The sequence below is a fragment of the Hylobates moloch genome, unplaced genomic scaffold (assembly GCF_009828535.3).
Source record: "Hylobates moloch isolate HMO894 unplaced genomic scaffold, HMol_V3 SCAFFOLD_5, whole genome shotgun sequence".
Taxonomy (NCBI): domain Eukaryota; kingdom Metazoa; phylum Chordata; class Mammalia; order Primates; family Hylobatidae; genus Hylobates; species Hylobates moloch.
In genome coordinates, this window is record NW_026652280.1 from 83,741,322 (window position 1) to 83,755,844 (window position 14,523).

General features: G+C 55.9%; 1 protein-coding gene and 1 long non-coding RNA gene across 36 annotated transcripts in view; one reads left to right on the plus strand and one right to left on the minus strand.

Annotated features, from left to right (window-relative positions):
• NRXN2 (neurexin 2) overlaps positions 1–14,523 on the minus strand; it is a 120,809-nt gene that overhangs the window by 13,337 nt on the left and 92,949 nt on the right. For 25 of the 35 annotated variants that reach the window (XM_032153289.2, XM_032153290.2, XM_032153288.2 and 22 more), the window contains 4 exons: positions 10,950–11,121; positions 7,031–7,120; positions 3,305–3,630; positions 847–925 (listed from right to left, as the gene is read on the minus strand). In XM_032153289.2, the coding sequence (XP_032009180.1) occupies positions 847–925; positions 3,305–3,630; positions 7,031–7,120; positions 10,950–11,121 (667 nt within the window). The remainder of the gene's footprint in view (positions 1–846; positions 926–3,304; positions 3,631–7,030; positions 7,121–10,949; positions 11,122–14,523) is intronic. The other 10 variants (XM_032153285.2, XM_032153294.2, XM_032153298.2 and 7 more) reach the window with 1 other exon arrangement.
• Positions 10,929–14,261, plus strand: LOC131383492 (uncharacterized). Its single transcript, XR_009213558.1, has 2 exons — positions 10,929–11,071; positions 14,003–14,261. It is a non-coding gene; the product is annotated as an uncharacterized LOC131383492 (long non-coding RNA).

Consider the following 14,523-nt stretch of genomic DNA (forward strand, 5'->3'; position numbering starts at 1 on the left):
CTTCTCAAGCAGCACTCAAGGCCACCCCCGCTTTGCCAGCCTGGTCTCTCTCTGTGGCTGCACCCTTGGCTCCAGCAAGAAGTATCAAGCAGAGGCCTAGAAAGCACTCCCTGGCCCCAGTGCCCCAGGCCCTGGAGAGCCTTCCCTCCCAGCCCTGCTCTCCTCCTACAGCAGCTCCCCCACTAGAATCTGGGCCAGACCTCAGGCCCTAATCTTCCCCAGGAGACCACAAGTCTGGTCTAGGGGGGGCCCTCCCACCCAGCACACTATCAGATTCAGAGCAGTCACTGTGTAGTAACTGCCTCACCTTGGCCTGGCAGTCCTGGCAATGTCCACTCTGGGAACACTTCAGACAGAGCACAGGACACCTCCCAACACCCAGGAGAAGAGGAGGGCCCAGGATCCAGCAGAGATCTTCTCTACTAGTGGCCTAGAGAGCACCAGGCCTCAGGGGCAGGTGGGAGTTGTGGTTCTGGACCCAAGAACTGATGGGAGTTGTAGTTCCTAAGCCATGTTCACCCTCCCCCACCAAAGGGACTCATGGGAGCTGCAGTTACTCATCTTCCTAGGGAAAAGCCTCCCTCCTTCTCTCCCAGCACCCCTTGGCTCTCAACCCCAGGACCCCAGGCTAAGGACCTCACTACCTCTGAGGGGCTGGGAACCAAAAGGCATCTTGCCAGAGAGCATTTGAGGGACTGGGAGGATGTTAGGCAAGGGGGAACTATCAGGGAAAGCTAAGGCCTGGCAGCAGGCCCTGGGGCTTGGGCCACGTGGCAGGGACAGTCGCCCCCCTCCCAGCAGCGTCGCAGAGGGCCCCGGGGCAGGGGAGGGGGGAAAGGCACTCACCAGTACTGGGCTCACACTCCTCCAGGTCCTCATCATCACTTGGACACTCAGCAGAGGCCACCAGCAGGTCATCTGTGTTCTGGGGGGCAAGAGAAGGGGTGGGGAAAGAGAGGTTCCAGGCAGGTCAGCAGGTCCCACAGCTGCCACTTGAGGTGCACGGTGGCACAGGGGATGCCCCTGGGCTGAGACGGACCAGACTAGTCTGAGTCCCAGCCCTCCCATCTCTTGCTGGCTGACCTCGGGCCTCCATTTCCTCCTATGCACAGGGAACTACCCAGCAACAGCCCTGCAGGTTTTCATGGCTTCTGAAGGTCAATGAAACAGCACACATGGTGCATTTTATTTCTCGGAAGTGAGGAGAGTGGACGCCAGACTTTGACCTGCAGGGCCAGGGCAAGAGGGTCTAGGATGCCTCAGGGAAGGGGTGCCAGGGATGCAAGGCCCTACGGGGCGGAGCCTGCAGAGGCCAGCACAGACAGAATAGGGCCAGGCCCTGGAGGGGTTCCTGGCTCCAGCTTCACCACCCATCACCCCTCATCTCTCTCCCAACCCCCTTTCCTGGAGCCTGAGAGAGCCGGGCTGCACACAGTAATTAGGGCTGTGGTTGCCATGACAACAAGAGTAGACTGTCAGCATTTTCTCTCTTACTGATTGCAAAGAAAGAGAATCCCCAAGATGAGTGAATGTAAGGAGGAGGGGGGTGCTCAGGGGTATGAGGGAGGAGACCCAAGGAGGGAAATCGAAAGTCCAGGCAAGAGGGGAGCGCGAGAAACTGCGGGAAGGTGAGGAGAGAGCTAGGCTGAAGGACAAGGACAGCAGGGTTGAAAGGGTCATAACCTGCCTCTTCCCAGCCCCTGATCTTCCGACTCAACAGCCCTCACTCACCCAAGGGCAAGGCAGTGCCTGGAGGACCCAGCTCCCTTCTGTATTCTTGCCCCCTCGGCACCAGCCTCCATCTTGGGCTTCCCCACCACAGCAGTGACTCCTGGGACCCCCACTTCTCTCTTCCACCAGGATGATCTGCCCATCACCCTCCCACTGACACCAGACAGCCCCTCGTCCCCTGTGATTTGGAGGGTATTGGGCATGGTGGGTACCCAGCCTTGGGTAGAGCCCAGACCTTTCCTCCAAAGGCTCCCTGCTCCCTCGGGGCAAAGTCTTCAGGTCCCCTCAGCTTTCTTTGCAGAGAGGAAGTGGGTACAGGCTCGTCTCTCTGATCTGGATGGCCCCAGCTAGCCTAGTCCCAGGCTTCCTGCAGCACAGACTGGCAGGGAGGAGGGGTCTTAAAGCACATGGAGCCCACCCCTCAGAGGGAGAAGCTGAAGACAGACTGGTGACAGAGGGAGGGGCACATCCTCATGGCCACCCCCAGATCATGCCCTCACCCTAGAAGGACAGAGGGTGCCTAACAGCCATAGGCTGCCAGACAGGGCGATGGGGAGAGAAGGGGTGGCCAAAAAAGACCTTCATGCCAGGTGTGAGCCCTCCCTGTGCTAACGGTCAGAGCAAGCACTGGAGGCAACAACTAGAAAACAGCCCAGCCTGGGCTGCCTCAGGAAGTCACACAGGCCTGTCCTGCTCCAGCAGAGCCCCATTCCCCAGGTGCAGGCCCCTCTAGTCCTGCCCTATCATTAGGGCTTGACCTGACCCAGGAAACACCTGAGCAGGTGGGGTGGGCTCCATGTGCTTCAAGGCCCCTCCTCCCTACCAGTCTGTGCTGCAGGAAGCCTGGGACTAGGCTAGCTGGGGCCATCCAGATCAGCAGGTGGGGTGAGCACCAGGGAACTGTCCGCACTGAGACCCCCTCAGACGCACAGACGGAGAGGACACTGAAGCTGCCTGAGTTGTGGTGCCTGCTCATAGTCACATGGAGAGGGCTTGTGAAGACAATGGACTTGCAGCCAGGGCTTTCCCACTGCAGGGATCCCAGAAAACAAGGAGAGGCTCCTCCTAGCTTCCACCAGCCTCTGGAGAGGGGCTGCCCATGCCAGGTGACTGCATCCAGCCCTCCCATACTGTCACCCCTGCCCACAGCAGGGCCAGCCTGGTACCATCCATCTCCCACTCTCTGCCCACACAGAACGCTAGGCATGGCCTTCACTGGGGAAGCAGAAGGAGCCATCCCACTCTCACCCCAAGTCCAGACTTCATCTCTCGTAGGGTAGGGTGGTCTTCTCTCGTATAACTGGGCCATCAAACTCCTCCCCAATTCTGGGAATGGTCCCTCTGGAAATAGTGGTCACCCCCACATCACAAGGTCCTGGTCATTAGGGTGAAGGCCACTTCCTGAAAGGTGACCTTGCCCATCGCCATGGCAACAAGGTCAGAGACAGCAGCCTTCAGGATCCCAACAGACTCCATGGACCCTCACTCTAGGCACCACTACTGTGGCTATGCAGATATCAACCCCATCCCCACCTATCCCTGCCCTAATCCACCAGCCAGAGTGGAGCCTCACCTGGGTGGTGCTGTCCCTCAGTGTGGGGGAGCGGCCCCGGCGCGTGGTGGTAGTGGCCATGGTGGTGGTAGTCTCCATGATGGTGGTGGCCATGTCAGCCAGCAGGGTGGTGGCCGTGGTCTCCGCACTGAGCAGCACGGACGGCCCCTCCCCCACCAGACGCAGGTGACCCTCGGTCCGCACATTGGGGTCGCTCTCGGCGGCCAGCGCCAGCACCTTGAGCCCATTGTAGTAGAGGCCGGACACCTGGCCCTGGAAGGGGCGGCCCTGATCCCGGCCCCCGATCTTGATGGCAGCCTGGCTGTTGAAGATGGTCAACTGGCGGCCTTGGGGGAGTGGAAGGGGGTGACAGAGAAGGGGCAGGCAGTGAGGGGAGAACAGGAAGGGAAGGAGGAAGAGAAGGAAGCCAAGGAGAGGAAAGAGGAATGGAGGAAGAAGCCAGTAAGGGAGGAGGGGACGGGGAGAAATGAGGAAGGGGCAGACAACCAAAGGGAAAGTCCTTGTCAGCCACAGCCCCTAGCCCAGCCAGGTGGGGACCCCAGAAGGGGAGGGCACCTAGGGCACACACGGGCTGAGGAAGGGGAGCCCAGCCCCTCCTCCCCACCATGTGCAAGCCTTCCCACCTTCCCCATTCCCTCTCCTCTCCAGCTCCAAGGCCATCTCCCCTCTTCATCCTCTTCCCTCAGGCCATCCCCATCTTCTCCCTCTGCTTCCCCAAACATCCTACCCCAGTGTCCAGCCCCGAGCCCTGAAGCCATGGAGCCCCTGGAAGAGGCAGATAGAGGAGACAAAGAGGCAGAGACAGAGGAGGTACTGCCAGGCCAAGGTGGAGTCGGTGCGTGTGAGAGCAGAGAAGGAGGTGAGACAGTCTGATGGTGTGTGGAAGCAGCAACCTGCCCAGGCTGACCTCCCACCTATGACCAGGCCTTCTGACCCCTGGCCAGGATCCCCTCTCTTCTCCCAGACTGCCAAGGCCCAGCACTGCCTGGGACCAGGCCCTGTTAAGCCGAGCCCTTCCTCCCCACCTGGATATGCAAGCACAGAAGTGGAAAATGTTAAAGGGACCTTGCTTCGCTCACTGACAGCCAATAAAACCCGCTCCAGCTCCAATCTCACCCCACACTCAGCAGTATGACACCTCAGAATTCCCAGCTGGGTGGGGTTGGGCTGTTCTGTTTGTTTTTAGTGGATCTGGGGGTCGGTTTAACCCTCTGAGTTTGTTGTTTTGGTTTGGTTTTTAGAAAAGACGTTTATTATGTTTAAGTTTAGATTTAACTTTGGTTTTGGTGCTGCTTATTTTTTTGGGGGGGAGGGGGTGGGCAGAGGGCCTACCACATTGCCCCGTCTCCCCCGGAACTTTCAGCTGCTGGCACTGGGGGTTTTAGACCTGGCTTAGCCCTTGTTAGCCTCTGGTTAGTGCCTCGTTAAAGATCTGGTTTAGAGTTAGGTGCCTGTAAGCCTTGCCCCCAAAACCTGGGCTGAGGACAGTCCAACTTGTGAAGCCCACAACCTCTTTGGAAACACAGGTTCTCTGGGACACCCAGGCCTCTGGGACATCCAAACATCCGTCCAGCCTCTAGCCAATGATGGCCACTGGGGTGTCTCCCCAGCCCCACTGGTGTGTCTCCCCAGCCCCCTACTCAGCCTTCCTTCCTCCTCCAGCACCCTCCCACTGCCCACTCAGGCAAGGATAGCCCCTGGACCAGCAACGCCCATTACTAATGGCCAAGAGCCCAAGAGGCAGAGGACCAGTGGTAGCAGCTCTGGTACACGTCCTGGAATACCAGACCCAGAGAGGCCCAGGAAGACCCCTGCATCAAAGTTTTTTCCCAGACATAAGAATCATGAGGAAAACAAAGGACAGAAGGATCACAGTGGTCAAATGAGTTGGGGAAGCAAACATTTCACAATCGAACATGTTTCTTTCTCCAAGGGCTTCTCAGAGCCTTTATTAAACTAATGCACATACGCATCTCCAAGAGGAAGAAACAGGATTCAGCACTTCCCAAACTCGTTCTACCACGAATCTCTCTATTGTGAAGCATCTCATGGGACTGTTTCACAGGACATGCTTTGGAACTGGAAAATGGATTCATCCAATAAATATTTATTGAGCACCTACCATATGTCAGGTGCTAACAATAAAATATTCCCTCCAAGCATCCCCAGAACTTGTCTGGGATACTTTCTTGCTGTTTCTTTCCTCTCACCCTCACAACATGCCTGTGAGGTGGGCTGAGTAACTATCACTGACCCATCAGGAGAGAGCTGAGCCTCAGAAAGGGGAAGTACTTGGCTAAGGCCACAAAAAGTGAGTTCCTTCTTTCACACTTCAGGTACTACCTGTCTAGTCCAATCGGTTATTTTCTAGAAGAGGAAAGTCAGATCTGAGGAGAAAGGGAAGGAGGGCCCTGTCTCTCCTTCATCTAAACCACAATTCCTCCCCCATCCCCCAACAGGGCCTGTCCAGCTCTCCCTGCTCTTGGGGTCACAAGTTGTCCCAGCCTCAGCCCAGGCTGCTCCCTTGGCCTCTCTGATTCTGGAAGAGGGAGGTGGGTAATGGAGAGGAAGCCACAGTGTTAGCAAACTTGGTCCCTGTGGCCCCTGGCCCCATCCGCCATGAACTCCTCAAAGGGTTAAAGTTCACCCCGCTGGAGAGAGCAGCCCAGTGTGGCTGGGGGCTGTAGGTTTTAGCGATGTCTGTTACAGTCCCTTTAACTTTTTGTCCTGTTATGGGTTTATCACATCTGGTTATCAGCAGGTTTAGGCCCCACAGGCATGGGGGGCTGGAAGTTACATTTGGGGGTTTTAGTTGGGGAAGGCCCCAGTGGACATTTAAAAGCACAGTTATCAGCTGGTTAAGTGGAGGTTTAACAGTTCTACTTCCCCCCTAGAGTTTAGCCTTAGAGGTACAGAGCTCGCCCCCCCCAAAGGGAATGGGATGGATTTGCCCTTGGTCCCCAACTTCCCTTGGTGACAAGAAGCCTTCTCTCTCACACCCAGCGACATCTCACCACACTGGGGCCTCACAAGGGGCTTGCTCGGTCTTCCTCATCAGCCAAGCAGGAGTAGAAATCCCTATGGGCCCACCACCTCCTGCCCCACCTCCCTTAGTCTCTCCTCAACTTCTCAGAGGCCTTCTGGACTAAGCTGGGCTTGTTCCAGAGATAGCAGCCCCACAGCACTCTTTGGGGGTCTTTCCAGTAGGATCTGAGGCCCCCACTCTTCTCTCTTCTCACATGGCTCTGGTGAAGCCTTCCTAACCGTCCTCAGGTCAGCCTTCCTGCTTCCCAAAGGCTTCCTGCCTCTGCATGCTCTGTGGCCCTCAGCTGGCCCTTTACCAAGCCTCTGAGATGACTCTGGGCAGAGGGAACCTACCTCCGACCTGCATTCCCAGCCTGCTTGTGATTTACTGCCGGGCTCACAGTGGGGAGCTCCCATGATAGGGATCTTGTGGATTACCCTAGTTGATCCCAGGTTTAGAAAGAGAACAAGACTCCCCCTACTTCTAAGAAAAAACCCCACTCCTACCCCAAAAACCACCGCTCTGAAATGCACAGACAGACCCTTGACTCCAAAGGGGAAGGGAGCATTCTGGCTGGCCAATTGTCCCTTCACTTGGGGGTGGGCGTTGGTGAAGGCACGGAGGGGGAAAGAGAGAGCTCTGCACCTTTAAGATAGTGTTTTTAAAGTTAATTAATTAATTAATTAATTCTGGTTAATTACCTTTGTCGAGCAGCCACTCATCTACTACTCGACCAAGCCGGTAGGGGATTCTCTGTCTAGCAATCGCCAGGCGCTCGTTATCAAAGTTTCCTTGGAAAAGTTTAGAAAGACAGTAGGTTTCTCAGGCGGCGAAGTCCAAAGGAGTTAGAAAAGTAATTATGCAATCCTCAGGAGACTCAGAGTAAGCAGCAACATCCACAGAAAGAGGGGAAGGGAGGAAAAGAAACACTGGGCCCCTCTTTTCCCTTGACCCCCTCCCTAGGCTCCGGTTCAGAGCCAGCCTTACCCTGGGGGCAGGAGCAACCCAAAGCAAAAGAGATGAGAAAAGAAGAAACGGAAAGGGACACAAAAGAAAGGGAGCTGGAAGGTCAAAGGTCAGAGGTTAAACAGGTTTATCTGTGGTTAAGCTGCTGTGGCCCCCTTCCTTCCCCATCCCAAAGTGGGGGGGCGGGCAGGGGAGGGGCATTTAGCAGGTTTAAGTCGGGGGCGGGAGGCATCAGTGGCCCAGCTGGTTTCTGCGTTTAGAGGGCAGTTTAGAAGTGGGAGGGATGGGTTAAGCGGGGTTTATGCGGCATTTAGGGGGCCACCCAGCACGCACATTGAACAGTGAGATTTAAACCACTTCTCCAGGCCACCTCAACTCCCTTTGCCTTCGTGCTCCACTCCCAGCTTCCCCTCAATTTCCACCTCATACCACACCCCTGACCCCACCACCACCTTCTCCCTTAAGCCCCTCCCGCTCCCAACCCCACCACTGCACTCCCTTTGCAAGGCCTCCTCACCCTGGTCAAGGCTCTCTTTCTACCGGGCAGCCACTACAGGTGTGGCACCTGGTGTGGGAGCTGGATCATCATCCAGCAGCCCCCTTCCCCTTCTCACGTCCTCTTCAGCCCCCTTTTCCTTCCCTGCAGACACCCCCCGCCCTCCTCTGCACCCTCCTCTATCCCGAATGCACCTTGACCATTTTCTACTCAGAGCCCAGTTTCCTCTCCTTGCTGTCTCAGGACCTCATCTTGCTCATCCTGCCAGGCCCTCAGCCTTTCTTCTCCAGGCTCCTCCCCCCAGTTCCAGCCCCCATCTCTTCTCCAAGCTTGGCTGCCCATCTAGATACCCACCTGTTCCTCTCTCCACTCACCAATCTCCAGCCCCTGGAGACTGGGAAAGGGAATGTGTGTGAATGTGTGTGTGCATGCACACGCCTATGTGGAAAGAGGTTTGTCAGTGCGCCTGAGAGGATCTGTGCACCTCTGTGAGCTGTGGGTGATCCTGGTCTGCAACAGTGGAAAGAGAACTGATTTCCTTTGAGAATCTGGCCACTCCTCCCATTTAAGCCACTGACATACTATTCAGTGCATGCTGGTGGCGCCAGGAGGCTTTTCCTCTCATCTCTCACTGCACAGCTGTGCTCACCTGCCCAGAGACCCGGGCCTGGGCTTGCCTATGTACACTTCCCATGAAGGTACACACGATGTGTTCATGTGGGTATGGATGGTGCCTCCTTGGGTGCTTATGAGGCAAGGAGATTCCGCTTTCCCTATAGATTCAGGATATTTGTGTTTAAATGAAAAACAGATCATTCAATCCTGTGTGTGTGTCTCCAAGAGGAAGAGAAAAACGTACATCTGCCTGGAAGGAGGCTGAGTATATAAAAATTCTAATAAAAGTCCTATTTATTGAGCACCTTTGCTATGCCATGCCATTCTAGTGTTTAATGACATTCTCACAGTATTGCTATGAGGTAGGTATCATCGCCTTTCAGAAGTGGAAACTGAGATTCAGAGAGGCTAGATGACTTGTCCAAGGTTACATGCTTGTCAGTGGGAGATCCAGGATTAAAACCCAGGTTCTTCTGACTCAGAATCCATGGGCTGTGTCTCTGTGCTCCCAAAGAGTCAGAGGGTTCCCCCCTCTCTGGGCCCATGCATACTGCTGATCTGACCTGCTGGTATTGCTCAGGATCTGCCCTCAGTATACACAGGCAACCACCAGACCCTCATGTTACTCCCCTTTACAGGCAGGGGGCACCCAGCAGCCTTTCCTCACCCCTAGTCAGGGGTCCCTGACGAGAGGGGAGCAGGAATAGTTCTTCCACCCTGACTGCTGGCCTGCTGGGCCCCACGGGGAGAAGCTCTAGATCCAAGTCCTGGCTTGACATGGTGAGGCCTTCAGGCTTCCAAGCCCAGCCCTGTCCAGCACAGGCCAATGTCATCACTGCTACAAAGGTTGCCCTAGTGTGTGTGCATCGGAGAATGAGAGAAGTCTGCTGCCCACAGAAATCATGCCTACACAGCCAGAGCTGTCAGTGTTGGCTTGTTGGGGGGCGCAGGGGATAGGTGGAATTTAGTGTAGGAGGGTTGGTGTGTGTTGAGTGTCCCTACATGTACCCAAGGACTTGATGTAGGCTGGCATCCCTCTGCAGAGCTGTTTTTTCATGTGTCTGTCTGACCATATGAATGTCTGCAGTTGTCCATATGTCCAAGGTTGACCTATGTGTACATCAACCTCTATATGTATTAGGGGCCATGCAGGCCTCTTTATCTCCAGGGACTTTCCAGAAATGTCTGGGTACAAGCCTGCATAATTGGTGTCATAGCCTGTACTAGCATCTTCACTCCAGCATAGGTGAGCCCATGAAGGTTTACACATTGGCCTTTTGCCCCTGCCCCTTGCAGTCAGCATGGGGCAGCTTCTCTGCCTCAGCCTGGCTATCTCTCTGCCTGAGAGAGTGATGGAGGTCGCAGATGCTCACTCTGCTTCTCAGTCAGGCCCTGTGTGTGACTGCAATGTCGCTCAGACTGTATCTCACCATCTCTGTGTTTCTGCAGTTCTCCCTGCAGCATTTCTGTTTCCCTTCCCTCTTTATCTCCCATGCTGGGGCTCTCCTCCGTTCCCTCCCAAGGCTCTGTCCACCTCTTCTCTTCCTGGGCCTGCATGTCAGCATCTCCATCTACCTCTCCGCAACTCTCCTCATCTTTGCATATAGTTCAGTACTATTTCCGTATCTTTCCATTGCTTCCCCTCCGGTTTCCTCTCATTCTAAGGCTCTGTCTCTGCCTCCCTCAATATCTTTCAGAGTCTCTACCTCCTCATTTCTTCCATGTCCTCATCTCCGTCCCTCTCCTGTGCTCCTCAGACCTTGGTTTGTCCTTGGCCGCCACAGCTGTCACCCTGTTGAACTTGGTCTGTTTGCGTTCTCAAGGCTCCCTGCAAGCAGGGACTGAGTGCCCAGGACCTAGCACAAGCCCTGATGTCTAAGTAGGTTGTCAACAAAGGTTATTGAATGCACGTGACCCTGTGTTTCATTTTTGTTGTCACTTGTCTCTTCCTCCCTTTCACCATGTCCCTCACCGCCTTGGACACTGGGGGTCCTTTTCTTGAGTCTCCGTGGCTACTCCTCTTCCTTCGTTAGATCTCCTAATATGGATCTCTGACTTGCTCTTTATAAGGACCTTGGTTCTTTCCTTGGCTCTGCCCTTGGTAACAGCTCTGTCTCCTTGCCAAGACACGTTTTATGTTACTTCTGGATTTTCTCTCCTGTTTCTGCATCTGTCTCCCTCATTTCTGAACTCAACCTTTCCTCAATCGCATCAGATTCTCCTCACCTCTACCCTCCCTCCTCTTCTCCCCCCAACCCCCAAACTGGACCCCGGCCTTGCAGCCTTCCCAGCTCAGCCCTGCACCCTCCCCCATAGCGGGCGCATTCGCACCACCACGGTCTTGGCCCCGCCCCCCCCAACAAATCCCGACTTTTCCTAGCCACGCCCCTGCCCTAGTCCCGCCTCGCAAGCGTTGTCTCTCCAGTAGCCCCGCCCCAGAGCCGCTTAGCCCCGCCCCGGTGCGGCCGCACTCCTATCAGAGGCCGCCACCCGCCCCGCCCCGCCCCGCCACCGCGCCTCCTCCAACGACCCGCGCCGCCTACCTGCCGGGTACCGCTCGTTGACCGGCCAGCTGTCCACCTGCAGGGTGGCGTTGCCGCCGCTTCGAGTGAAGCGCACCACGTGGTATTTGCCGTCGCTTACGATGGCGTTGGGCTCGTCGATGGTAATGTCGTCCGTGCCCACGTTAAAGATCACCCCCACGGTGCCCTGGTCCTGGGGACAGGGAGGTGGAGGTCAGCGACCAGAGGGAGCAACGATTCATCCCTTCTAGTGGCTACTCCTGTGACCACCACTAGCCCACCTCGGCAGCACTTTGCAGCTTTACAAGGCACCTTTCCCAGGTCTCAACTGCTGGAGGAGGTCGGCAGGCTTGCTCCCCTTCCCCACATGCAAGGGAGTAACCTGAGGCCAGAGGTGGGGGCAGGCACCGTGGGGTGCAGAGCCTGGGCCCAGAGCGCCTTCCACTAATCACACCTGTCTCTTGCCTTTTGGTTTGTCCTGGATATTCACAAACATTCATAGAGCACCTACTCTGTGCAAGGGCCACTGGGCCCAGACAGGGGTGATCAGGCCAAGCTGGGGACCAGCTCAGGGCATGGAGGGCAGAGGCCTCTCTAAGGCAAGATCAGCAGAGAAGTCCACAGAAGCCGGCCTCTGCCAGAGGAAGGTCTGACCCCCAACCCCTCCGCAGTCCCCAGTCTCCAGCCTCTCCTCCCCCTTATGCTCTGCACCAAGCAGGCCCCCAGGGGGCTCCCACCCACACCAGGGCATTAGCATGCCTCTCTTGGCAGCCTCTCAGGCCCAAAGTAGGTCAGGCTCTGAGTGTGGGGGTGGCCTCTCTGCAGCCATGGGGGTGGAGGTTGGGGGTGTGGACTGTGTGTATGGTGGGATGGACACCAGAAGAGTTGAGGGTCAAACTATGCTAGACTGACCAAGAAGGGGGATCATGGGGGGTGTTGGGGTAGGGGGTGGAGCTAGGGGCTGGGGAAGGACAGGCAGAGGACAGACAGGGACGGAGGCCTGGAGAAGGGGAGCAAAGAGCCTAAGCAATCTCTGGGACCCAGGCCCATGGGACACTCTGCAGAGGCAACCCAGGATCAGCCCAGGAAGAGTTCTGCCTGTCGTGCTAGAGTGGGAGGGAGGGCTTCACCAAACCCTAAATCATGCCAGGCCCTGTGTGGGTACTGCACACGCATGCTCTCTTCCCTACACCAACCCACTGAAGAAGCTCATAGCTCCCCATTTCATCAAGAAAGAGACTGAGGCTCAGCATAGTTAAATAACATCTCAAAATCTTGCAGCTCATGAGAAGGAAGCCCCAGATTTGAACCCCAGCTAGTCTGACTTCAAAGCCAGTGTTCTCTCCCTTTGCCCACCAGTCTAGGAAGACCCTGACTCAAAGAGGTGGGGGTGTGGGATGATCCAAGAGGCTGCTGAGGCCAACCTACCTTCAAGACCAAAGGCATCTAACCAAGCCAATGAAGGCCCACTAGGCACTAAGCCTGAGGCCGTTTCATTTCCCTGCACCTCCCAGCAGCACTCCTGAACGCATCTCAGCCCTCCTCCCACACGGAACAGATACTCACACAGGTTCACTCAGACCCCCTGGCTCACACACTCTCAGGCACCCAGCCCATCATAGAAACACACTACACTCCTGGGGTCTTCTTGAAAGACTGCCCCAGTCTGACCTGGACATGTGGAGCATTCAGCTGCCACCTCCTTCCTGCATCTAGCAGAGCCGAGGGGCTTGGTGACACTGGGGGTGTTGGCAGGGGTGGCTCACAGATGGGGCAAGGGTTAGGGTTTGGCAGAGAGAGTTGGGGGACAAGGTTTGCAGCTGTGGCTCAGGAGACCCATGTCCTATCCCTTCCCACTTGTGGGGTCCAGTTGTCTCCTTCTCAGAACCTGGGAAAACCACATACATATATGCATGCATGCACACTAACACACACATGCATGTACACAGTCATGCATGCAGCCTCTCTCCTCAGATACAGTAAAGCAGGGAAACTGAGGCTGGGCTTGCCTAACAAAGAGTATTAGCAAGCCCCACCTATTCACCACCCACAGACTGACAACATCCCCAGATCCCCAGGGAGACGGGCTGATCATCTGCTCCCCACACACGGGAAGGGAACAGTCGATCCTCCTCGGTACTATTGTTAGTAATAATATCACCCAGAATAGTATCAGCTCCCTGGATGCCTCTGAGGATTTCTCCCCACAGGCTCAGCCCAGGCAGTGATGGTGGTCAAGGAGCACATGCAGTCTGAGAGCAAGGCTGGCAGAGTGCCGGCCGGGGAGCTGGGAGGCAGGACACCTGGGTTTCCTATGAGGCAGTCAAGCTCAGGGCCCTGCACTCCGGGGGAGAGGCAGCTCCCCAGAGCCTCTCCCAGTGTGAAGTCAGTTGTCAGTTCTGTTAAAGTCATTAATTCCTAATTCCCCAATTACCTCATTAGGCGGCGGTGGGGAGAACGCAGCCGCTCCTACAGCAAATAATTATGGGAGTCAAAATTAATTTGGCAAAGTGGAGCGACGCTTTATTAGAAACGTCAAATTGCTTTTCTCTTATTTTGCTGCCGCCTCCCCACTCTCTGAGAGCTGCTACTGACGCTGTGGTGGGAGCTGATGTGTCACCAGGGGAGGAAGGGGTTTGGGGGCTGCCCCCAGGGGGCCTCAGCCCATCTGGTGCCCAACTCCCACCTCATGGCTGGCTCCTCTCATGGACCCCCACCCTTGCCAGGCCTCTCCACCCTCGGGCAGACCCCCGTCTTCCCTGGCCTCTGCCGTACCTGGCACCAGTACTTGTTCCTCCATAGCCTTGCACCATTAAGGCCTGTTCACAACTGTTGGGAGGGAAAAGGAGGAAATCCCTTCTCCTCGCATCCTGATCCCCCTACCCTTTCTCCTCCATACTGGGGGAGCCCTACGCCCTAACCTAACAGGCACAGAGGCACACAGTCCTGCCCAGGTAGCTGATCAGAGATGGTCGGGACACTAGCTAACACAGCATGCTCCCTATGTGCTTCACATAAGTGATCTCCTTCAATCTCCCAACATCCCTCTGTCCTCTTCCTATGCCACTCCATAGATGGGCGAACTGAGGCTCAGACAGCTGCGGTGACTTGCACAAAGACAGCAAGGAAGTGGCAAAGTTGGGATTCAAACCCAGACCATCTACTGCAAGCCATGCAGAGCTTCGCATGAAGGAGAAGAGAGAGAAGGAGCAGCCCTCACAGAGGACACAGGGAAACCCAGTCACACCCGCCACCCAGAAAGGCAACTGAAACAACTGCAAACACCACTCTATGGGGAAATACACATCTATAGATAAACTCCATCAGAAATCATGAGACTCAGTCTCTGTCTTCATCCCCCACTGTCACAGCTGTCTCTCCTGACACACATCACCGTGCATCCAGTCCCACACTGTCGTCTACAGCCACACTGTCTCTCGCTTGCCGGCTGACTCTCGAAGTTCTAGATAACTGCCTGTCCCGCTGACACAGGTACAGAACTTCCAGGCCTCCTCTTGGGCCTGACTGCTGTCCTGCTTGCTAGTCCTCCTTCTGCACCCCTTCCTCATCTGCAGCCACTTCCACCCCAGCTCTG